This window comes from Schistocerca nitens, chromosome 4 (genome assembly GCF_023898315.1).
Source record: "Schistocerca nitens isolate TAMUIC-IGC-003100 chromosome 4, iqSchNite1.1, whole genome shotgun sequence".
In the NCBI taxonomy this organism is placed as follows: domain Eukaryota; kingdom Metazoa; phylum Arthropoda; class Insecta; order Orthoptera; family Acrididae; genus Schistocerca; species Schistocerca nitens.
Genome location: NC_064617.1, coordinates 306,127,425 through 306,154,756, shown reverse-complemented (window position 1 = coordinate 306,154,756; position 27,332 = coordinate 306,127,425). Strand labels below are relative to the sequence as shown.

The following is a 27,332-nucleotide window of genomic DNA, read 5'->3' as shown; positions in this document are numbered from 1 at the left end:
TAAATTTTTAATGCTTCACAGTTCATTGACATTACACATAAAGTTCATTATAATGACATACTGTACATATACCTCTTGCATATCCAGCATCAACTTTGATGAAAACTGACCATGCTGTTTTTCCAGGAGGAGTGGGCAATTGTGCTAGTGCTGCTGCTGAATCGACATTATCAACCAATAGGTGAAAAGTTGAGACACGATTTGCTAGTGTCTTGACACGAGCAAGATGGAACGGTGCCAGAGGTAATGCAACTAGAATGTCATCCCAACCACGATCTGCAAAGAATTCTGCCTCTCGGAATGTTGAGACAGTGATACATTTCTTCTGACCACCAGTCTGGAGCAATGCTGCCTCTCTGCACATATAAGTGTAAAATAATGAAATTTGGTAAATAATATTAAATCATATGAACAGAATGACTTTGTTCAAAGTGTAATGATTTAATTGCGCAATTTTTAGCCAATCAATAGAGCTAACACATACATAAAAATCATAAGAGACAAGTATTTTCATGTTACTCTATCCACTATGGAGATCATAGATGCATCTCTCTCATCACTGGAATGTTGTGAACAAATGGAATCATGGGACAAAATCTCTGGTTTGGATCATGATCATGTTTCATGTAGGTTAAAAATGGTGGAGTGGAAATTAGGATATTAGGATTGCTAAGTCCCTTGGGACAAAGCACAAGTTTTAATAGAGGAAGGATGGAGAAGCAAATCAGCCACATCATTTTCAAAGAAAGCATTCCAGCATTCACCATAATCAGGTTAGGCAAACAACAAAAAATCTAAATCTGAGTGACTGAATGGGGATTTGAATTGTCAGCTTTCCCAATACAAGTCCAGTGTCTTAATCAGAGTCACTTTCTTCAATGCCTCACATGCTGCAGAAGACTGAAACAGGCGAGATATGTGAATAATAGGATATCATTCTCAAAAACACAGCAAAATGTTAATATTAAAAGAGGAAATTTGTCAAATGATGTAGACAGTAATTTCATTAAAGCAATAACTTCATTAAGCTCAAAATTCATTAAACATGAAAAATTTGAATGTCTGTAAGCTGCTTGCAGTGTGAGAGTAAACCCAATAAACAAACTTGAGATCTAGAAAGTGATAAAAAGCTTGAAACCTAAAATGTCAGCAGGAGTAGATGAGGTGCTGGTGTCTATTATAATTGAGACTTCTCTGTAGATTGCAAGGGTGTGGTGTGCATAGCACACTTATCATTTTGTGGAAGAGATTATCTTGAAAAGTTCAAAGTATGAAAATTGAAGCAATTATTTTAAATCTGTAACAAGTATGAGGTACTCATAGTTTATCAACCAATGTCACTCCTTCCAGCATTCACCAAAATATCAAAAAAATTGATGAAGCACCAAATCAACAAATATCTAAATGGCTATAAGTTTCTAAACAGTGATTAGCGTGGCTTTCAGGCAGGTGAAAACATAGAAACAGCAGTAACTACACTGAATAAATAACAAAACCTAGAAAAAAATGATAGCATAGTGGGAGTTAATTTAGATCTCTCTGGAGCATCACAGAATGTTCTGCTCCTGGCGCGACCGGAAGCGCCGTAACGTTTGCGAAGAAGCGAAAGACACTTTAATGGCGACTGCATTTATCACCGCGCATACGCATTTATGGGGGAGTCACGTTGACTTGATGCACGTGGTCCGCGGCGGGAGGACTGAGAGACGTGTGTCGCGTCGCGCCGACTAGCTCGCACTGTCCACCTGCTTTTGTCCCCGTGTGGTCCGGTGTGCCATGCACCGTTGCCGAAATTTGGCGTAATGGTACAGCTGCCCCTACTTGTGTCGGCAGTGCCGTAGTTCAGCCCTTCGTGCGTTGGACGGAGCTGCCGCCACACCATCATTCATGGCATCCTTGTAGAAAAATTGAAAGCTCTAGGTATTCAATAGTCTAGCAAAAATTGATTTGAATCTCAGCTATGAAACTGCGCACAGACTAAGACTGATGTCACGTTATTCCAATCAAAAACCCAGTTTAATTTCAAGTACAAAAAAAGTGGAAATAGGAGTGCCACAAGGCAGTATTCTAGGTCTCATATTATCTACAAAGTGGGGCAGAATGGACTCCCTAGTTTCAAGCAATCACTGAAGAGTGCACATTTGCAGTAGTGGAGTGGGAGCAGTGGTGTTAGGTGGGGGAAACAATTCCATTTTCAGTATTCACCATGCCTTGGTCTGGTGAGCAGCGAGGCTTTGTCATAGAAATGTTATTTAAAAACAATGATTGTTGGTGGCAACTCAGAGGGCTTTTGTAGGCAGTTTGGTTTTAATTGTCATGACAGGGTTCCTGAGGCTAAAACCGTTAGTAAATGGATTACTAGTGTTGGGTCAACAGGATGTGCACTTCCTAGAAAAGCAGCTGGCTGACCTAAAAGTGTGAGGTCACCTGAAAATATCTTTGCAGTGAGAGTCTCCATTGAACAGTCTCCATTGTGCTCTACGCAGAAACATGCTGCTGCTCTTGGAATATCGTCCAGAATGATAAGGCAAATTTTACACTCTGAGCTTCACTTACACCCCTACAAGTTTATGGTTGTTCAAGAACTTAGCCCAGAATACTGGCTGAAATGTACAGATGCTTGCAATGCAATCTTAGCCACTGTGCAACCTAACACTATTCTGTGGTCTAGCTATGAAGCACATTTTCACCTATCCGGCTCAATAAGAAGCAAAATTTTCATTACTGTGTGACTGAAAACCCTTGTGAACTTCACCAAAGACCTCTGCACAGCCCTAAGTGACAGTTTGATGCAGTGTGTCCTTCATAGGCATTTCTGGGGTAATTCATCAAGCCAAGCTAAAGTTTTCTGGGCACAAAAACGTGCAGTGAGAGTTATATGGCGCCGATAGGAAAGTGTAGTGACGCTTCTCTCTCGTTAAAAAGGCAAAAAAATGAACAGTTCTTCGTGTAGAGAATGTAAAAAGCGTGTGATGAAGGGTATTCTGTGTATCAAATGCAACTTCTGGTTACACGAAAAGTGCGCGAAAGTAAATCTAAAGTTCGTCAGCGATGATTTTCCGTGGACATGTCACGGTTGTTTACGTGACGAAACGGCCGATCTTGTAAGTGCAGTTGATACAAAAAACGAAATTATAAAGTTACTACGAAGTGACATTGAGGCATTAAAAACCGAACTTTCAACCATCAAGAAAGAAAACGATACATTAATACAAGAAAAGAAGTCCTATGTGTGTAAAAGCCATCAAACGGAAAAGCAAGAAGATCGCGAAAATACGAATGACCGATCGTACTTTAAAAACAACATTTCAAGTGTTCCCGTTGATGTCTCGGTAAACTCAGTAAGCCAAAAACCGGAAGATAAATATAAATGGAAGGTGGTGACATACAGCAAAAGGAAAAACAAAGCGCCAGATACGCAACAAAAGGAAAATGACTTTTTAATAATTGGCGATTCGCTGCTGAAGAATATCGCTGTCCCCAATTGCAAGATCGACGTACGACCTGGTATTAGAACGCATCAACTCGGTAAACATTTTAAAAATATGGTAAATGCAAGACAAGATACTACAGAACCAGATTCTGAAACCAGACATAACTATGATGGGGTGTTTATACATGTTGGGACGAATTCGTTAAGGAGCAGCAGTGAGGAAGAAATGGCAAGCGAAACAAGAAACATGATTCGTTCTGCAAGAAATATGTATGCAGGATCTCGTCTGATAATTAGCGGAATCATTAACAGAAGGTAGGTGAGTGAAAAATATATCGCCAAAATAAACTGTGCTCTTAAAGAACAATGTGATCGTCTTGGGGCAATTTTTATAGACCCAAACAAATTCCTATGTGAAAACTCACTAGCGAAGGATGGCTTGCATTTAAATAGACTGGGGTCTGTAACGTTCAGCAGAATGTTTGCAGATGTCTGCAAAATCATTAGATGCAAGGGAAACTAATATGGCCTGAAGGGGATGAAAAATCATACACTCCAGCTGGAAAAGAAAAACATAAGCACCATACAAAAAAATACGATACTAAAGAATTTGCCCCAGAATACAGCTCACAACATGTAAACCAACAAAAGAAAAATTACATAAAAGTACTTCATCAAAATACTCAATACTTTGGTAGCAAAAAATTAGAAGCAGAAGTACTCCTGAGTGAAGTAAGACCAGACATATTATGCATAAGTGAACATGGACTAACTGAAAGTAAAATACATAATGTGGCAATAAAGGACTACAAACTAGCTAGTTACTTCTGCAGATCTAAATATAAGGGTGGTGGCGTTTGTATATATATTAAAACAGGTACTCTATCAAAGAATGTAAACAGTGAAGCTGCTACATTTCCCATAGCTAGAGAAAAAGACTTTGAAGTTACTGGTATAGTGGCAGAGGATTTTAGAGTGTTTTGTGTGTACAGGTCACCATGTGGCAATATTAGCATCTTTCTAAAAAAAGTTGCTAGCTTATTGAGAATGAATATGAAGAGAAATCTTATTATATGTGGAGACTTCAACATTGACATGGGAAAAGACACAAAAATAAGACAGGATTTTGAAGAATTGTTAATACAGCATAACATGAAAGTGACAATAACTGCACCAACAAGAGTGACTTCACAAAGTGAGACAATTATTGACAACATAATTACTAATATGTGTAACTATGAGTCACATGTAGTTCAGACAGAAATATCTGATCATCATGGACAACTAATCAGCTTTTGCAGAAGTAATGACACAGTATCAGAACCAAAACAAACAACCAAAGAAATTAGGATCATCAGTGAACAAAATATCAACATCTTTAGAACAATGTTAAGTAAGGAAACCTGGAATGAAACCCTAGAGGCCCAGAGTGTAAATCAAAAATATGATGCATTTATTTCAACAATTAAGTACCATTTTAATGTAGCATTTCCCAAAGTAAAGAGACAAGAAAGGCATCAAGATCAAGCACAGTGGATTACGAGTGAAATACTAGAACAGCGAAGGAAGCTTCAGGACGTGAGACGGATGGGCGAAGCTGAAAACTATAAAATGTTAAAAAAGAAGTATAGAAAAGCAATAAGAGAAGCGAAAGCAAGAGCAATTGACACCACTATAGCGAACTCAAAAAACAAGGCAAAGGCAGCTTGGAATGCAATCAATGCTGAAAGAAAGGAAAGAGATGGGTCAAACAAAGAAGAAGGTATTAGGTCAATTAAAGTAGACAACACAGTGGTCACAGATGGTATGGAAATAGCAAACATACTGAATAATAACTATATCAGTGTAGTAGAAAACCTAAAATTGGAAAGAAATAGTCAAAAACAGAAGGGTATTAAGATACCAAAAAGATCATGCAGTACTATGTTCTTAAGACCAGTCACGGAAGATGAATTGCGGAAAACTATACAGAAACTGAAGTCCAAGAAATCAGCTGGTGATGATGAAATATCAAATCATGTAATAAAGCTGGTATGTGAGGAGATAATAACACCATTGCTGAACATAGCAAACTGTTCTTTCAGAGATGCAATTTTTCCAGAAAAACTGAAGATAACGAAGGTAGTGCCAGTGTTCAAGAAAGGGTGTAAGGATGATCCCAACAACTACAGACCAGTTTCACTGATATCAGGTTTCTCAAAAATCCTAGAAATGCTTATGTATACCAGATTAGTTAACTATTTGGACAAACATAACATTCTCATGACCTCACAACATGGTTTCAGAAAGGGTAAATATACAGAATCAGCAATTGTCAGTCTAACAGAATACATTTTACAGTCCTTAGATGAGAAAAAGGTTGTCTCTGCAATGTTTCTGGATCTTTCAAAGGCATTTGACACCATTGACCATGAAATGCTGATACAAAAATTAAGCAACTATGGCATTCGGGGGCAACCAGGTGAATGGATAAAATCATACTTGTGCAACCGCAAGCAGTATGTATCATTAGGAAACTCGTACCAGTCAGAAACCAAATCCATCAAATATGGAGTGCCGCAGGGTTCGGTAATGGGGCCATTGTTATTCAATGTATTTGTTAATGATATAGGTGTTGAGGAGGAAGAACAGAAAATATTGTATGCTGATGACATGACAATACTAAATAGTGACCAAAATATGGAACAGCTTGAGAGAAGAGCATACATATCTGCAAATGTCACAGCTCAATGGCTGTTGGAAAATGAACTGGTTATAAATCTAAAAAAGACTATGTATGCAGTGTTTAAAAACAAGGAAAAGGCTGTAGACATGGATTTAGAGGTTGATGGAACAAGGCTGGAAGAAGTAGAATCTGCTAGATTCTTAGGTATCCTTGTGGATAATGAACTAAAATGGAAAAAACATATTAATAATGTCTGTAAGAAACTGAGCTCTGTCATATTCTTAATGATGCAACTATCACAGTATTCAGACAAGAACCTTCTGTGTACAGTGTATCATGGACTTTTCGAACCATACTTACAGTATGGAGTGACTGTGTGGGGAAACTCAAACAAACAAGAGACAAAACGAGTGTTCACATTACAAAAAAAAAGCAATTAGGACCATTTTAAGAAGAAAGACCTCTGAAACATGCAGAAACTGTTTCAAGAATTTAGGTATCTTAACTTTTTCATCGTTGTATATATACAAAACAATAATGTACATCACAAAAGGTAGTGAGGACTGGATTACAAATGCTAGTGTACACACCCACAATACAAGAAAGAAGAATGAAGTACGGAGCATACCCCACCGACTGGCAATGCTAGAAAAAGGACCCCAGTACTCTGGTATAAGACTGCTAAGAAGTCTGCCCAAAACCCTGCAAGATAGTGTACTTCACAATGACTTTGCAAAGAAACTTAAAGACTATCTCATTGAAAAAGAGTTTTACAGTGTAGCAGAATACTTATGCCAGTAAATTTGTATATATTGTTACTTATTATCAGTGATGTAAAAATGTAAGCTAAAGGTGTAGGAAAATAAGTGATAAAGAATTTTAATACTTTGACATGCCCTATATTACACGTACATTTACTGTACACAATGTAATCTTACAGGATCAAATAAAATTCAATTCAATTCAATTCAATGTGGTGTGAACTTATGAACATCATGCAGAAGCCTGTTTAGGGAACTAGGGATACTAACTACTGCTTCCCAATATATTTATTCCTTAATGAAATTTGTCATTAAAATATATCACTTTTTCAAACCAACAGCTCAATTCATGGAATCAATACTAGAAATAAGAATAATCTTCACAAGGATTTAAAGTCACTTAGTCTTGTACAAAAAGGTGTGCATTATTCAGGAACACACATTTTCAATAACTTGCCAGCAGCCATAAAAAGCTTAACAACCAATGAAATTCAGTTTAAGAGAAGCCTAAAGGATTTATTGGTGGCCAACTCCTTCTACTCCATTGATGAATTTCTTAGTAAAACCAACTGATTTGTATATAAGTACAACATAACTTCTGCACAATTTCTGTGCAGTAATGTGTTCATTGAAAATTTGTGTGTGTGTGTGTTAGTATAATCTAATTTCTGCACCATTTCAGTGCAGTAATGTGTTCATTGTAAATAAGTATTACAGTAGTTGTATTATCTTATAAATAAATAAAAAACTTTTTTTATTTTAAATTCAGTGCATTAGTATTTGTAAAATGACTCGTAGTGTTCATTAAAAAATGACGATCATTCCACTTGGGACCTGTGGAATGGTACATTAGCTTATTTGTTTTAGTTGTAAATATTTGTCATGTATTGTTGTTTTTCTGACATGTTCCACATCCTGGAGGACCTCCTCACTACGGATCAATTGGAATGAAAGTAAATGTAATCTAATCTAATCTGGGCCTTACTTTCCTGAATCTTGAGGTACAACTGTTACTGTGAACTCTGTGTGTTATTATGAGATGCTGAAGAAATTTTTACTACCCAAACTGGAAGAGCATGGTGACAAATATGACACAGAAGCCTTTTGATTTGAACAGGATGGTACCACACCTCTTACTGCCCTTTCTTCATGCCAAATTTTGAGAGAATATTTTCCTGGCTGCCTGATCTCCTTACAAGGGGATGTTATATGGGCCTCTCGCTCCCCTAATTTGAGCCCTGTAATTTTTTTCTTAAGGGATACCTCAAAGCAGAGGTTTACAAAGTTCAGCCTAGGACCTTGGAAGCTCTTAAGAGTGCAATTACAGATGTCATTGCTGGATGAAGAGGAAAATGTCCACGAAAAAAGTGGCTAGTAAGTAAAAAAAATTTTGTTCAGTGCTTTAATAAAAAAGTTATTTAATATCAATTGCAATTAATTTTCTTCATCATTGACCACTCCTTTATAGACACTGTTAATGCTTGGATTAATTTTCCTTGTTAATTACAGTTTCTTTGCTGACAGAATTACTGTTTGAATTATGGTAATTATGAAGATCTGGCTGACAAGTAGAAAGGTGAAAGGACATTGTGTGATTCCAGGTTTCAACCACATCTTCATAATTACCACTGTAAAGTAATGATGAAGATTCAACTGAAATGCAAACCAATGGTCACTTGCACAACATATCAGTCCGTGTTTCAACCACATCTTTATAATCACTGAATTTTGTCCTTGAATGTCGTCCTTGAATTATGGCAACCCTAATTTTGCCCCACCTTGTATATAGGAGGGGAGACCCCAGTATAACCAGAATTTTTGTTATTTTGGATTTTCATTAAACTCTACATTTTCAGTACTTTTGTCCTCTTCCAAATATTTTCTGTGTGCATCAATGCATTTGTCCCAATGCATTTACCAGACATGAAAACAGTTCTGGAACTCGAGGCAGGATTCTGTTCAAAGACATTAGTGTATTTTCTTTGATGTCAACCACATCATTGAACCACTTTCATTTCAGTGTATGTTTCACACATGGAAGCAAAAAATGTCAGATGGAGTCAGACTGCATAAGCAGGGTGGATGGAGCACAAGCACCATGTTGTTTTTTGCCATGAACTGTCAGACTGTCAGAGCCATGTTGGCAGGAGCATTGTTGTGGTGGAGCAACGGGTTCCCGTTTCTCCACAATTCTGACTATTTTTATTGCACCTCACTCATGATCTTCATAATACATCCAGATAAAAATGTTGCTTCATTGTTTTTCCTGGTGGAATGAACTCCTTGTAGACAATGCCATTGACATGGAAAAGCAAATCAACATTTTTTCACCTGACATGCTTTCTTGGGTCGTGGTGATGTTTCGAGTTTTCCATATGCTCCGTACTTGCTTTGACTTTATATTGTACCCATAGCACCAACTCTGACACTCAGTCACAATTCCTTAAAGGAAAAAAAAAATGCATCATTCTGTGCTTCACTCTTCGAGTCATGGCAGTCAATGTCATGCTAGTCACAAACACCCATCTCATGTGCAAATCTTTGGTTAAAATTCGCTGGACCATGCTTCACGGCACTTTCATTTCCTCAGAAATTTGGTCAATGTGCCTTCAACAGTCTTCATTAATTACATGTTTGATTGTGGCAATAATTTTGTTATTCTTTCCTGTTGAAGGACAAATGAGGAAAGGCATGTCTCCAGTTGACAAGTTGCCAGATTTGAAATTTTAAAAACAAACATAGACCTGTGATTTCCCCAAGCCATCATCATTAAAGGCTTGCTGTAACATCCCAGTAGTCTCAGTTGCAGTTTTCTCTAACAGAAAACAAAATTTCATGCAGACTGTTTGCTCCTTTATGTCGACCATGTCACTAATCGCTGAAGGGTTGAAATAGAAATGCAAACAACACAACACCACAAAAAAACTACTGAGCTCTGAGTGAAACCCAGTTACTGAGTGATGTGGGAGATGCCAAGCAAACACCACCTAGCAGCACAAAGCATAACTACAAGGTGTGCATGTGAAACCATTCGATTCCAGTTATTTTTGGGTCCCCCTTCAGAAATGATATATTCATCCAAGATAGTGTGGTCAATGTCATGCTATTCGCAGATAATATGACACTAGTGTTAATAAGTGCATCAGGCTATTTGCTGCTTACAACTGTTGATGAAGTCCTCAAGTATGCTCACCCTTGGTTGAATGTAAATACATTTAGATTACATGTGAATAAAACAAATTACAGCAATTTAGGAAAATAATTCAAAATGTATATCTAGATCTGGTCTTGGTTGACAAAGCAAAACTTCTTCAGATTTATGTTCATGAAAATTTAAATTTTATTTACAATGTAACAAAACTTGCACAGAAACGGGGGTGACTATTCAGCGGTAGTATGTGAAGTGGCACTTCAGCAATACTTTTATCTTGCCACATTTCAAAGAAAATTATTTATATTATCAAATATGCTGCTTTTACTCCAGACATATTTCCCTCTCTTGTACTGCATGGAATTCACTCGTAACAAGCAGCAAACATGTGATATTGACCAGGCAAAGTGAAATAGCCTTCCCTTCTCACAGCTCACCTCATCGGCAGAGCCACTGGCTGAGTGTAACAGTATGGTTGCTATAGCAACCATAACATCATCTGTTGGAGTTTGGTTTTGGAGGAGGCATGCTGGGAGATAGAATGGAAATTTTATTCCTGGCAACTTACAGACTGTGAAACAATGGTAGTTGTGTGCATGGAGCATGTAGTGTATTTATGCTGTATGTTTTAAATATCAATCCAGCTTATGATATAGTGTATATTTCATTAGAGTTGCCATGTTCACATTGAAAATATGAAGATAAGAAGGAAGTTTTAAAGTGTGGCACCTTAGTGAATCTCTATAAACAAGTACTATAAAAGAAGCTTCAAATGGTTGTGGTTTATGGAATTCCCATGATTGCACTCCTCTCTTATTCTTCAGATATTATTTTGTTGGCCATGCCTGCTTTTTATCAATAAAAGCAGCATTTGGAATAGAGAAGGATTTGTTGCTTTGTTAAATATAGTGTAACACGATCATTATGCAAACACTCAGATTCAGCAGAGCATTTAAAATGCCAGGTTATGCACTGACTGATGCAGTTCTCTAAGTAAACAAGAATTAGTATTTTTAAGTCATAATGAATCAAAAGACTGAATAAATCATAGAAATTTTAAGGAACTATTGACATTGCTGCTATCAAGGAGTCCTGCAGAAATACAGAACTGATACCCCATGATAAAAAATGTGTTCAGTGGTGAATAAAAAAGTATACAAAAGGAACTGATTGCATTTTAGATTGCATCTGTGATTTTGTAAAAACTGAATTGGAAACTGCTGAATTTTTTCTGTCCAGGTAGATGATACAACAGATATTATACAGGTGCTTCAAAGTTCTGTAATTGTGACATTTGATAATGCTAAAGGATCTACAGTGGAGTATTTCTTTGGTTTCTATGATGTAAGTTCCAACAGAACACCAGAAACTTTTGTTTGCTTTTCTGGACATCTTAGGACTATTTGACCATGAGCACAAATTATTACAGCGGTGTTATGAAGCTAATACCATGATATCTGGCCATTTAAATGGACTCCAGAAAAAAATTAAGAACAAAGCTCCTTTTGCAGTATTTGTCCACTGTTTGAGCTGTTGGCTAGATCTAGTCTTTCTACTTTCATATCTTTTTTTCTTCTTTTTCTGGAATTCCTAGCTGTTTCCATCACTCAGCTAAGAGAACCTACACAAAAAACTCTGTGTCGGGACCATGCATTCCTACTATAAAACCTTTCTGCTGGAACACTAACTTGAAATTATTGTGTGTAACTGTGGATGATTGGGAAAAATTGAAAGAGCTTTTTGAAACCATAGTTTGTTGTGAACAGTCTGACAATAATTCCACTCAGCTTGCCATAGGTTTTCTGAAGACCATGAGCAATTATTTTGAAATATATTTCTGGCAATAATATTTCAAGGCTTATTTTGTTTGACAGATATAATGTCCAGCCTTGTGCAGAAGAGGTTATTGGAGATTAACTACTGCATATGTATAGTAATGACTACTTGTGCTTGTGATATACTAAAAAACAAGAGGAATGAATATTATTTTTCAGTTATCTTTCAAAAGGCCAGAAAAATGTCAAATATGTGCCATGTGTGACAGTACAGTTCCGTCTCTCAGAAGGAATGAGTTCAAATCTATTGAACCTTGTATTATGAAATTTAGGGTAACTTTTGATGGAAATGGATGAGATTCCACAACTGCGAATAAGTTCAGTTTATCTGCCTTGCTCACACCATAAAATTTTAAAAATACCACACATTTTCCTTCCAGTGCACTTGAAAACTTGCAAAATTTCTTTGGGCCTATATTCTCCAAGACACAATGCTTGAGAAATGAACTCTCTATTTTGTATGACAATGAGGAGTAAAGGAAGAGTTCCACTAGGAAGATGTTACAAATGTTTAATGGGGATAAGGTAACATTTTTATGGATACATATAACTTTCTCTTCCTTATTTTGTCCCTCTCTTCCACTACAGCATCTGTGGAGCAAAGCTTTTCTTGCCCAAAACATATAAAAACATACCTGAGGAATGCAATTTCAGAAGAGATACTTTCTTTTGTATTGAATATTTCAATTCAGAAAGAACTTCTAGTGCAATTAGTAAAAACACAGCCATTCTTTAAAGACATCACCAACAACCTCGCAGCCTTAAAGGACTGCATGGTTGATCTGATGTACAAGAAATAGGCAAGATGAATTATTAAGATAAGCTTGTGTAAATATACACCACTGGCCATTAAAATTGCTACACCAAGAAGAAATGCAGATGATAAATGGGTATTCATTGGACAAATATATTATACTAGAACTGATATGTGATTACATTTTCACGCAATTTGGGTGCATAGATTTGTGGCGGCAGCACCGTCCAACGCACGAAGGGCTGAACTACGGCACTGCCGACACAAGTAGGGGCAGCTGTAGCGTTACGCAGAATTTCGGCAACGGAGCGTTGCACACCGGACCGCACGGGGACAAAAGCAAGCGGACAGTGCAAGCTAGTCGACGCGACGCGACACACGTCTCTCAGCCCTCCCGCCGCGGACCACGTGTGTCGAGTCAACGTGACTCCCCCGTAAATGCGTATGCATGGTCGTAAACGCAGTCACCGTTAAAGTGTCTTTTGCTCCTTCACGGACGTTACGGCACTTCCAGTCGTGCCAGGAGCAGAACATTCTGTGACGCGGCCTTTTGTCTCGCTCGGTCCACGCGGTCGTGCCACGGCTCATCACTGGAGTGTATACCCCAAGGGAACGGTGATCAAGCCATGCCGCCAGTGCAACGCACCTGTATGGACGGACATTAGCGACGAATGGTGTTTGTCATATATTGTAATGGTAGGAAGAATAAATGTGTCCTGTCCCGAAACTGCTTAGTCGTTTTTGTCACCAAGCCTCTCCCTTGAGCATAGTGCGTGGGCGTGGCGATAAAGCCGGTTCACTGAACGTGAGTGACTGTAAGCGGGCAAACCACACGTTCCCGCTTCAGATTCTGAGAAATCAGTACCCAGAACAACCACCTCTATCCGTAATAACGGTACTGATACACCTGGGCATTGAGTCAAACAGAGCTTTTATGGCGTGTACAGGTACAGCAGCCCATGCAGCTTCAACATGATAACCACAGTTCATCAAGAGTAGTGACTGGCGTATTGTGATGAGCCAGTTGCTCGGCCACTATTGACCAGACGTTTTCAATTGGTGAGAGATCTGGAGAATGTGCTGGCCAGGAAAGCAGTCTAGCATTTTCTGTATCTAGAAAGGCCCATACAGGACCTGCAACATGCGGTCGTGCATTATCCTGCTGAAATGTAGGGTTTTACAGGGATCAAATGAAGGGTAGAGCCACGGGTCATAACACATCTGAAATGTAACGTCCACTGTTCAAAGTGCAGTCAATGTGAACAAGAGGTGACCATGACGTGCAACCAATGGCACCCCATACCATCACGCAGGTGAAACGGCAGTATGGCGATGATGAATACACGCTTCCAATGTGCGTTTACATCGATGTCGCCAAACACGGATGTGACCATCATGATGCTGTAAACAGAACCTGGTTTCATCCGAAAAAATTACGTTTTGCCATTCGTGCACCCAATTCTGTCATTGAGTACACCATCGCAGGCACTCCTGTCTGTGATGCAGTGTCAAGGGTAACCGCAGCCATGGTCTCTGAGCTGATAGTCCATGCTGCTGCAAACATCGTCGAACTGTTCGTGCAGATGGTTGTTGTCTTGCAAACATCCCCATCTATTGACTAAGGGATCAAGACGTGGCTGCATGATCCATTACAGCCATGCAGATAAGATGCCTGTCATCTTGACTGCTAGTGATACGAGGCCATTGGGATCCAGCACAGCATTCCGTATTACCCTCCTGAACCCACTGATTCCATATTCTACTAACAGTCATTGGATCTTGACCAATGCGAGCAGCAAAGTCGCGATATGATAATCCGCAATCGCGACAGGCTGCAATCCGACCTTTATCAAAGTCAGAAACGTGATGTTACACATTTCTCCTCCTTACACGAAGCATCACAACAACGTTTCACCAGGCAACGCCGGTCAACTGCTGTTTGTGTATGAGAAATCGGTTGGAAACTTTCCTCATGTCAGCATGTTGTATGTGTCTTCACCGGCGCCAACCTTGTGTGAATGCTCTGAAAAACTAATCATTTGTATATCAGAGCATCTTCTTCCTGTCGGTTAAATTTCATGTCTGTAGCATGTCATCTTCGTGGTGTAGCAATTTTAATGGCCAGTAGTGTAGGTACATTTTTCTTTCCTGCTAGCTCTTCACCTAACTTAACAGTTACGAGCTGTGACTGCATGGAAACTCAATCAGTCTGTTTTCCACTTAGAATTATCTCAAACATTTGTACCTCAGAAGGTGCCAGAATGGCATACTTTGGCTTTTTTAGTCTCTTGCAACATATTCATTAATATTTAGGGGTTCACCACTTTCCACCTAAAAACAATTTTTTTCTGCTACAGAAGAAGACTATATCCAAATAATGAGACACAGTCCTCCACAAAAACATTGCAAATCCATATTCAAAAACCCTAAAATATTAACAATATCTTCACTAAATATAATCAAATATGCTTTGCATATAAGGCTACACTTTGGAGAGTTTAAGAAAGATGCTGACTTCCGTAGTTGCTATACCCAAAATAGCACAGCACTTCAAAAACAGTGAACAAAAAGACCTAGTATGTCAGTGTTAAGCTTCACAGCAGAATGCCATTCCACATCAGAAAAGTGCAAGATGAAAATAATTTGAAGAAGAATTTTACAAAAAATTTAAAAAAATTAAAAAATAAAATGATGCTTTTACTTGGTAACTGACTGATAATGTTCATATTAAGCCAAAATTGAAAATATTGTCTTTTGCTGACTGCATTAAGCAATAAATTTTTTCTGATAATGTTTGTATCAAGCCAAAATCAAAAATACTCCCTTTTTATCCTTAACATCTTTATTATATTTACATATCTAATGGACAGCTGCTGTTTGATATAAAACCTTTACTGAATCACTGATATATAAAAGAATTGCTGGTTGAGGAGGATAAAAGCAAGAAGTGACTGTTATTTTTAATAACAGAAGGATATATGCATATAAATTTGTATTATTAAGTATTGTATCACCTCTGTATCATTTGCGTATATTATTTTATATGTAGTATTTATGTACAGCGTGTAACATACCTCTTTTGATAAAGCAATGTGTTACTCAACATCTATAATAATGTATGATGATTACCTGATGATTGCCACAGTGAAAGTATTCGTTATTAGCTAATTAGCTTAGAACTGTAAACTGTCTGGAAGCTGTTAATCATCTCTGCAGGCACACTGGCCCAGATGAATGTCATACATCTCCTTAGCAGATGATGATGGCAGTTTTGTGGTATGTTCTGCGAGTACAATTATTCCATGCTTATGACATCCTGACTTGGAGAAGGGGTGGCATGGGAAAATGGGTGTGCCATGACAGTGGTGCTTACATCATGGAAAAAAGAAGATTCATTCTGTCAGTAAAATCTGTACACAACTGTCATTAGTTCTGGCAGATTGAGCTAATGTAAAATTGGATCAAATGTATGGTCATTCATTATAATGTGGTGCTCCTTTATATCAATATATGGCTGTTATTAGAAAAAATACTTTCTCTCATTTAGTAAAAAGCTGAAATTTGATAACAGTTTACAGACTTCAGTGCAAGAACAGCTGCAGAGAAGAAGCAGTTCACATCAAGAGATAAATGTGTGGTTTGTCTGATAGTATTTCAACAGACAGCAGTTCAGAATTTAAGAGTAACAGCACACAATCTGGACATATGCACAGTTTCAGACACAGGAGCACACCATATTTTATGTATATTTTTGTATGTTATGGTTTTTTAATGATTTCACATAAAATTTACATGGATATATGGACAATCTGCAAAGAGTATTTACTGTCTATGGATGGATATTTAAATAAGTAGAACAAAATAAAGATTAAAAGTTAAATGCATCTGTAGTTTGATATCTAGTGTAATACTTGTTTCCCCATTTATGTTGTCACTACACAAACTGTACATTTGCTTCCTTTTCTGAAATGAAGTTACTTTGTCCTTTCTGCCACTAGTACTTTTGCATTTTCTTAAATAGTTAGTAAGCCTAATAAATGAAAAGAAAATTACTTCTGCAACGCCCCAGAAAATAAAGAGAGCAATATAAACCATAAATACTTACTCAGTCTTGTGGGTTTTCACATGAGGTCGAAGTTTAACATGGAGTTCTGCACATTTTTTCAGCATGTTCTGACAGTTTCTTACAACTTTTTCCTTATCCACAAGGAATGCTGGTGTAGGGATGTCAGACAGTGGTTTCCCTACATAGCTTTTAGGGGGTGTCCATGAGCCAACTGTTAAAAAATTGATACAGAGATATTTTCATTAATTTGTTAATGGAACATGTTCCACAATTCCATCAAGAAATAGGTATGAGGAAAGAATCAAGGTATACACTGACAACTGTCAGAAACTTAACCTGTTCACTAGACCAACAATACCCTATCACTAAAATCTTGTAAATTACCAGGAAACTCTACTTTGGAAGAAAAAAAAATGCTGCTGCTTCCTGAATTATTTTTAGAATTTACTGTTTATCTTCTATTGGTAACATAATATTCCCAGGCATACTTTGGTATTTTTCATAGAAAAATTCACCTATACCTGTTAACAGTGTCTGTTAAGTGGAACATCCAGTTAACAGGAATTTTCAGTCTTTGCATTTAGATAAACATATAATTTATAGAAGGAATAGTTAGTTGGTATAGCTCCCAGTTTCTTGTTATGTATTAGATGTGTGCATGTTGACTACATCTGCTCCAGAGTACTGTTGCAACACAACTATTTTACTTTGTGTGTCTGAATAACATTGAAATACTGACCACAGAGAATCTGTGGAAACGGGTCAGATTGGGCCTGCGAGATGCAGATACATCAGAAACCACCTACTGATATTGCATGTGGCATCAGGGCAGTTATCCTGTACCCAGGCCCAGTAGAGGAACCAGAGTAATTCTGCCATCGACACATCAGAAACGCAGAGCCGTTGTAGCATTGGTAACCTGATTGCTTCAAGTTCAATCTGTGACTGTCTTGTGGCTTATGTGATGGGAACCAATGCCTTATCAAAACAGGTATGAGACAAGCCTGTATAAATATACTCATTTGTAGACAGAAGTATGCAGTCTGACAGTCATCAGCCCCAAGGAAGGACCTACACCAGTTTATGAGTCTGCATGGACTGACTAACCACCATTTCTAGACTCTGCCACTGATAGCTGCAGCTGTGCTATTGGGGCTGAGCCTGATGCTGCTGACTCAGTGCCCTCCAGGGGTCAGGCACCAGGAGGCCTCTTGCAGCTGCTGCCAGCCACCTACCCTGGTGGTCTACAGTTTGAGCCTGCGACCTTGCAGCCATTCAGCCACCATCACCTGCACAGGCAAACTCCCTGCTCGCATTGACAGCACTGCTGCCATGAGCCATCTCATTCGAGCTGGGCCCAAGCGTGATTCTCTGCACTCTGGTATGCCCTGCCATGAGCTGCGAGGCTGCACCTAGTCTGCACAAATGCCGGCACAGGTCATCACACATGCTCTAAGTCAGCACCCTAGCTGTGTTACTAGCATCATCATTTCACCACTTGAGCAATGCTGCAAGCCGTCACTGACAACAGCCACTTGCTGACCGTGGCATCTTCCCAGCCATGTACAGCTTATGTCTTGCAGCACTGGCTCCTCCAGGCATTGTTATAATTGTTGTAATTTGCTGAGAAATAACTGAATGTTCTGACAAAGTTGTTTTCGTGACAAAACATCAGATGACAACCACATGTCCATTCGCCACCCCACCACTATTCCACCCAAGATGGTGAACTACTGGCACCTGACTTTTGACAACCCAGTTCTACCACTTATCATACATGACAAGACTCTTAGCCTCTACATTGGTGTCAGACATCTGCAAGCTGGATTCAGAACCACATCTCCAGCTGCAGTATGCAGTTTCAATGATACAAGTGTGGTGAGCAAGCGTTTTATTTTTGTGGCCTTTTTGTTTTGTTTTGTGGATAGAACTGATGTGCATAGGAACCTTAAAGTACAATTTGTGAAACCTGGGGAACTTGCACAGTTGTCTCAATTTAAGGGAAACTATGTAAAATATATTTACTGCCTGGGAGAGACTAACATTGTAATTTGGCAGGACATGAACTGCCTTATATGCAGTCAGTGGCAGCTATGTGTAGCACTTTCTGTGTTATGAGCATGAGGCACATCTGTGTCCTGAATCCAGATCTGCTGTAAGGATTAATATATTTTTTTGTTCTTATACTCAATTGTTTATAGTGGCTTTACTTGTTTTGTTGTTTTGTTAATTTGTGGTGAGCTTTAAATGCACTTTATTTCTGGTACATAGAGTTTTCACAAGTGCAAGCAATGGCAACTCAGGAGATGATAGACTCTTTTGTGAAATAAGTAGAAGAACTCTCCAAGAGAAATGCTGCTTTGCAAAGGCAGGTGGACTATTTAATGGCTGAAACATGCATAGACAGGGTGGACCAGCTGACGAAGTAGAGACAAAAGCTCCATTCAGTGTACCTGATGCTTCCTTGGATTCAACCACAGCTAGCCTTTTATGGGTAAAACAACTGAGAATTTGACAGCATTTATCAACAAGTCTGAGAGGATGGTCAGGTGAAGTACATTTGCACATGGCCAAGTTATGATCAGTGAATTATAGAAAGACAAACATAGTGTAGCATGAGGGATTGTGTAAGGGATGTAAATTCAAACAACTCAAGAATGGATGCTTTCAATGCTGCAGAGAGCAGAACAGTACCATGCTTTTAAAGAGAAGCTCAACAGAATGTGACAGAAATGGAATAAATCAGAGGAAACACTCTTGTGTAGAATTAGGAAAATAAAAGTGGAAACCCATGAATAACACAGAATGAGGATACAGATAAAATTATCCTGCAAGAGTATAAAACAGGGCACCAGATGTGTTTTTGAGAAGGCTTCTACCCATTATGTCGAGGAGAGTATGGATGGAAAATACAAAGGATTTGGCTGTTCTCATTAAGGATGATAGACACTGTAGGAAGTAGATCTAACAACATAGTTTTAGGATAAACGAAGTGTTTCTTCCTCAGAAGTAAAGTGTTGTAGGTGTGGACTTGTGGATCACATTCAGAAACAATGCCCCAGCTGCTATGCTATGAGTACAGGTGGTGGGACACCTCGGGCAGGATTGTCAGAGTAAAAAGCAATGAGGACAATGTTATGGTAAGGGTTCATTAAAACCAACAGGAAGTCCTCAACTGCTGGACAGTGTAATGCTGCAAACGTGTATGCAGATGTGGAGTGTTGCCTGGTGGGCATGGTGAATGGAATGGAACATAAGCTTTTCATGGGGCTCCTACAGGGTGTTTCAAAAATGACCGGTATATTTGAAACGGCAATAAAAACTAAACGAGCAGCGATAGAAATACACCGTTTGTTGCAATATGCTTGGGACAACAGTACATTTTCAGGCGGACAAACTTTCGAAATTACAGTAGTTACAATTTTCAACAACAGATGGCGCTGCAAGTGATGTGAAAGATATAGAAGACAACGCAGTCTGTGGGTGCGCCATTCTGTACGTCGTCTTTCTGCTGTAAGCGTGTGCTGTTCACAACGTGCAAGTGTGCTGTAGACAACATGGTTTATTCCTTAGAACAGAGGATTTTTCTGGTGTTGGAATTCCACCGCCTAGAACACAGTGTTGTTGCAACAAGACGAAGTTTTCAACGGAGGTTTAATGTAACCAAAGGACCAAAAAGCGATACAATAAAGGATCTGTTTGAAAAATTTCAACAGACTGGAAACGTGACGGATGAACATGCTGGAAAGGTAGGGCGACCGCGTACGGCAACCACAGAGGGCAACGCGCAGCTAGTGCAGCAGGTGATCCAACAGCGGCCTCGGGTTTCCGTTCGCCGTGTTGCAGCTGCGGTCCAAATGACGCCAACGTCCACGTATCATCTCATGCGCCAGAGTTTACACCTCTATCCATACAAAATGCAAACGCGGCAACCCCTCAGCGCCGCTACCATTGCTGCACGAGAGACATTCGCTAATGATATAGTGCACAGGATTGATGACGGCAATATGCATGTGGGCAGCATTTGGTTTACTGACGAAGCTTATTTTTACCTGGACGGCTTCGTCAATAAACAGAACTGGCGCATATGGGGAACCGAAAAGCCCCATGTTGCAGTCCCATCGTCCCTGCATCCTCAAAAAGTACTGGTCTGGGCCGCCATGTCTTCCAAAGGAATCATTGGCCCATTTTTCAGATCCGAAACGATTACTGCATCACGCTATCTGGACATTCTTCGTGAATTTGTGGCGGTACAAACTGCCTTAGACGACACTGCGAACACCTCGTGGTTTATGCAAGATGGTGCCCGGCCACATTGCACGGCCGACGTCTTTAATTTCCTGAATGAATATTTCGATGATCGTGTGATTGCTTTGGGCTATACGAAACATACAGGAGGCGGCGTGGATTGGCCTCCCTATTCGCCAGACATGAACCCCTGTGACTTCTTTCTGTGGGGACACTTGAAAGACCAGGTGTACCGCCAGAATCCAGAAACAATTGAACAGCTGAAGCAGTACATCTCATCTGCATGTGAAGCCATTCCGCCAGACACGTTGTCAAAGGTTTCGGGTAATTTCATTCAGAGACTACGCCATATTATTGCTACGCATGGTGGATATGTGGAAAATATCGTACTATAGAGTTTCCCAGACTGCAGTGCCATCTGTTGTTGAAAATTGTAACTACTGTAATTTCGAAAGTTTGTCTGCCTGAAAATGTACTGTTGTCCCAAGCATATTGCAACAAACGGTGTATTTCTATCGCTGCTCGTTTAGTTTTTATTGCCGTTTCAAATATACCGGTCATTTTTGAAACACCCTGTATGTTAATAAGTAGTCTGAACCTCTTGGGTTAGTAAGAGACTGAATTCTCCATGATATAGATGATGTGGCATCATTGGAGTTAGTGTTGCTTAATTTCTGTATTAGATCAAAGGAATTTTTGGGGATATATTGAAGAATTGCCCCATGTCAGTGAGGGCCAAAGCGCAGTCCTAGTACTGGATATCCTGCAAAAGCATCACACAAAACCTGATCTTTCACATTGTACTGTCAAACCCAGTGGAACATTGTTCTGGCTGGGAATGATCAGTGTAAGCTATGTGTTGCTGAAAGGTTCAATGATCAAAAAGGCAGAGCCAAATTAACTGCTTACATGATCACCAAAGCTCAATTTGCATAATAAAGTATTGGAAAGTACAAGAAAACTGCTCTGGATACATGTGGGTGCTGACAGTGGTAGTCTGTGTGTTATAGAGTCATTGAAACACAATGACAAATTAGATACTTCACATTGTTTTGCATGTAGGAGCATGGCACTTGTTCAGGAAAAGATAATGCAGTCCAGTTAATGTGGATAATTTTGTCTTTGTCAAAGTGAATCTGCCAAAATGATTACTGATTGCCAATTTGAATGTCCTAGATGAGGACAATTTAGAATGGTTGAGTGGCGACCTTTTTGTAGGAGCATGGCACTTGTTCAGGAAAAGATAATACAGTTCCAGTTAATGTGGATAATTTTGTCTTTGTCAAAGTGAATCTGCCAAAATGATTACTGATTGCCAATTTGAATGTCCTAGATGAGGACAATTTAGAATGGTTGAGTGGCGACCTTTGCTGTAAGCAAATCATCAATGCATCTGCATTACATGAAAAAGTGCTGCAATTAAAAGGGACATGTAGGATAGCTACAGAAAATCTTTTGGTTTGATTCACATCCTAGAGGACCATTACCAGTGATATACATGACACAGAACAAAATCCCAATGAGGGATAATCCTTCTGTCTATACGAAACCATACAGAATACTTCAGCACTTGCATAGATAGGAACCCTAATTTTTCAATTGAGAGTGACCTGGTAAAGATAGCTTCAGCAATGAGACATACTGATGTTGGGTTTGTGTCTGTTCTGAGAAGCCATGACCGCCCTCATTTAAACTCTTCTGTTAGGAGAGTTAATTTAGAGGCGGCATGCCTGCTTGGATCAGGTATGTGGTCTCATGTCAGTGTGATTCCTGTTGACTCTATCAGCAGGTGGGGCTATACTAGGCATGGCCTTCACCTCAACAGGAAATGGAAGGGAATCAGCAGTTTTTTTAGGATAGGGAGGGCAGAAGCAAATGATGTCCAGAGACAGACTGAAAATGACATTCACATTGATAAAACAGGCAGCCAGAAAGCAAATTTTAATGTACACAATTCATGCAGACAGCCTCTGATTGAAACTAGAGTTACTCAAAAACTGGAAGGAAAATTAGGTTCATCCAGTTGTAATTCAGCCAGTGCATAAAATCAGTTATCACTGTTGCATCAGAATATCCAAGGACTAAGGGGTAAGCTTAATGAGTTGTTTATTTGTGTTGAAGAATTAGAGTTGAGCAAACCAGTTGATATAATCTGCCTCTCTGAAAATCATGTGATCACTGGTATAGATATGTTAAATGTTACAGGATTCAAGTTAACTTTTTATTTCTGTAGAGAAAATATGGAGAAAGGAAGAGTTGTCATATTTGTTTTGATTTCAAGAATATTGATACTAATAAATTTTGCTCAGAGCAGCACTTAGAAGTTTGTGCAACAGAAGTAGTATTTCATAATAAGTCATTTATTATAGTAGGTATATACAGATCAACTTCAGGAAATTTTAACCTCTTCATAAAAAATCTGGAAGCCCTGCTGTCCCATCTCATAGTAAAAAAGAAGGAAGTAGTGGTTGCTGGGGATTTTAATGTGGATTTGTTGAAAAGATCTGTCAGTGAACAATTATTGAAGTCAGTAACACTATCATTCAATTTAGTTCCTATTGTGAACTTTGCTACTAGGATACGTAAATGCTCTGAGACTACTATTGATAATATCTAGGGGAAAAAGCCAAATCACAAAGCCAATAGTAAATTGGCTATCTGATCATGGCATGGAGCAGCTTGTGTTAAATGTTGAAACTTGTCAGGATAAAAAATCTATTAAATCTGAGTATAGGAAGGCAAAAAATAAGTCAAAAATTGAGAAATTCAGGAAATTGCTCAAAGACATGAACTGGTAAGATGGCGACGCATAAGATGTGGTAGTAAATCCGTCCATAAATTGCGAGTGTTTAGCGTCAATAAGGTGCAAGTTATGCGACAAAATCGTATCAAGTGGCATTAGAATTTGTTCAGTGTTGCATATTTGGTATCATTCGCATTGCTTCGCGAAAATATATCAAGAAAACATTTCGTGTACGTGTGGAACAAAGTGTAACGGACGTCTGGCAGCGAGTGAAATGTGCCGCGCAAATCGTGAAATCATAGTACTCGAATCACTGCAGAAGGAACTGAAAGCCACAAGAGAACATGCTCTGTTGTTGGGAAACATTATTAAAAGCCTATCTGACCCACCACATAAAGAACTCTGTCAACTTCAGGAGTACATTGAACCAATGAAAACCTAAATTTGTTTCCAGTGAGTTAAAAGTTCCGTTAAGAAATCGATTTCAACGTCTTAGTACGGATTGTGAACTTAAAAATGTTGAAACAAGCAACTCACACCAAGACTACGAATCGGAGTCGGCGAGCAGGAAATTTACAAAGCGTAATAAGTCAGTAAAACGTAACTGTCTCGATGCTGCAAACAAAATGATTCCTAAAACCTTGAGTAGGCCTACAGTTTTGCTTGCCGACAGCCACGGAAGAGGAATTGCAGGAATTCTTCGTTTCCAGCAGGATCTCAGTATTACAAGTGTTGTGAAACCTGGAGCGGACCTAAAAGAAGTTTTGAAAGGCTATAAAAACAAGAATCACGTGACACAAAGTGGATGCATTGTAATATTGGGCGGCGCAAACGATGTATATAAGAATGAACTATTAGTAGCAAACAGAGTGCTAAGAGATGCGCTATGTACAACAGAGGATCAAAAAGTTATTGTTGTAGGCATACCATACAGACATGACCTTACTGAATCTTCTTGTGTGAACAGAGAAATCCAAAAAGCAAACAGGGTGTGTAAAAAGATCTGCAAGACCACTTCAAATGCTTTTTTCCTCAGTATTGACGATCTTGAAAGACAGCACTTCACAACACATGGAATGCATTTAAATAAATGGGGCAAATCGCTGCTCAGTCAAAAGATCAAAATGTTAGTGGATAGTGTTTCTCCTAGATGTAAGAAAAATGATCCTATTCCTCTACCACTGGTAAAGGACACCTGCAAAGTATCTTCCCTACCATGTACTCCAGTTGCAGCAGTAACACAACATCAGGTATCACTGATTACAAAAGAATGTGCTGGGAGAGAAGAAGCTGTAACTACAGTTGCAACAGGTAGAACACCCCATTCAGGAACTAAGATAATAGAAACAGCAAAGGTGGCGGCATACCCAGCTAGCACTCAACCTTATTTCAAGGTGGATATTGAGTTTAGGTTCAGTTGAAAATTCAAGATTGAAAAATCAACCTGTTACACAGCTTATTTCAAGATGGATATTGAGTTTAGGTTCAGTTGAAAATTCAAGATTGAAAAATCAACCTGTTACACAGTTTACATCAAGCTGTAAAAATTTAGCTTGAATTACAATAATTTTCCCAAGCTTGAAATAAACTGTAATTTCCCTGGAAGGCTGTACAGCAGATGCCCGCGCAGCATAGCTTCCATAGACGTCCACGGGAAGCGCCACAAGCGTTTATAAGCCTTGCAGTTGCACTGACTCTGCTAGGTTTACGGCTATTTTATTTTTGTGACGTGCGTTAATGATTGTTGACTGTTGTGAAGTTTATTTTATACTGGAAAATATTTCGGAAAGTGTGTGGCGTCCCCTGCCTTACTGCTACACCGGGTCTGAAGAAGATATATAGTGTATTACAGGTACGCTGGTGCATTTTTTCTCTAGTGGTACGTTAATATTACAAATGTTAAATATTATTACGTAACGTAAAGAAATATCATATTCTTTTACGTAGAAAAATTGAACCTGGATGAAAGTGAAATGGATTACCAGCTAAGAAAACATATTACAAGTTGTTCAGCAAAAAGAGGTCGTTTTAAACTAACTCTCTAGTACGTGGCACTAATAAATTAAAACTTAATGTTATTTTACCTTTTTAAAATCTCGCCTTTTTATATATATCGCCCTATTACATTTGTTTACTTGTAAATACTTGCGTGTGTCACACCATGAATGAATAATCATGAAGTGTGAAAAGTTTCTTTGCCAATACAAATAGTAATGACATGGTGAACGGGAAAAGTGCATCAAGAACCAGTCACTACATAGGTGTCAGTCTTTTTTATTTACGTAGCTTTGACTGGTCTTCAATTGCTCTTAATTTTGTTGTTCCCTAGGTGAAATAATACTGCAAGGCCTACTGGTATTTCTTACTTTTATTGTTAGGCTATTTGTAATGTGGCTGAAATCTAATAAAAGGCAATATTAAAATATGACAAGGAGAACATTTTTTGTTCTTTTACATTTCAGTTCCACTGAACTGGTAATTTCTTAGATTCATTTCGATTTAATCTTTTATTTCATTTTGATTCAGTTTTACTCACCAAAATATAATTGTGGATAGAATAAAACGTCTACATTTTTGTAAACGGTAGTTTCCTTATAAGCTTACAGTATGAGGTGTATATGATTTCAAGTAATTGCTTCTTTATAATTCAGATTAAATGGTCCTGAAACTGTTAGAAATAGTGATGTGTGGCTTCTTCGTGAAGTCGTCGCAAAATTACCCAAATGTCATCTTTACTTTCAAAATTTCAAACAAAAAGTTATTTCAAATTACTTTAAAAACTGTTTGGAATGAAGTCACCAAAAGCAGCTGCTTACTCAGTGACGTTTATACTAGTTAATGATTCTTACTACATCAGTGAGTTTGAAGTTATTTTGCTAATCTGGGGCATAAATTATATTTAGGTTGATCAGTTTCAACGTTTTACATTTTTTATGTTTAGGTATGGCTAACATTTTCTTTTACCTGTTACAGGAGCATTATACCAGCAGAAGTCAGCGATATTTGATCCTGCTCTGGTCTGTGTGCTGGGGCCGGAGGGGCTTCAGAATAATTAAATTTTAAATTAAAACAATTTTAAACACTTTGAAAATAAAATTTTTTAAACATACATGTCTTGATAATTTTTTTCACACCATTTCCATTCTGATATTTATTTAATTAATTAGGTTCAATAAATTCAGATTAATAATTATGTAGCTTAAAAAAAGCTGTAAATACCAGGCTGTATTCCACGTTTGTAGATACAGCTGGAGCCAAACTTGATAAGTCAAGCTTGAAATATAGCTTGAACTCTGCCAACTTTGATGTTTGTTTCAAGCTTGAATCCAACTAACAGGCCGGAATATTCCAGCTTTGATCAAGCTTATAAACTTGAACTTTACATCTGGAAACAAGTTTGAAACCGGCTTACTGTGCTATCTGGGTATTCAGCAACAAGTGTACCAACAGGTGATACAGCTGTCCATTCTGCAGCAACATTTGAACTACCTACAGTGAGAACCCAGCCACTTAGATCATGTCATGAACAAGAAGAAGAGAAGAGACCTCCAAGAGTAGAAGCAGTATCAAGTGTAGCGGGCAAACGGAAAACTGTACCTCCATTACGTCTAAATGATTTTTTAGTAGAAGGCGCAAGGGGAAGAAGCCCATAAGATAAATAGTGCAAGAGATTTAA

General features: G+C 38.5%; 1 protein-coding gene across 1 annotated transcript in view; it reads right to left on the bottom strand.

Annotated features, from left to right (window-relative positions):
• Window positions 1-27,332, bottom strand: part of LOC126252817 (D-threo-3-hydroxyaspartate dehydratase-like) — a 135,971-nt gene that overhangs the window by 35,343 nt on the left and 73,296 nt on the right. The window contains exons 2-3 of the mRNA XM_049953759.1: window positions 16,705-16,876; window positions 73-356 (exon numbers count right to left, since the gene is read on the bottom strand). Coding sequence (XP_049809716.1) covers window positions 73-356; window positions 16,705-16,876 — 456 coding nt within the window. The remainder of the gene's footprint in view (window positions 1-72; window positions 357-16,704; window positions 16,877-27,332) is intronic.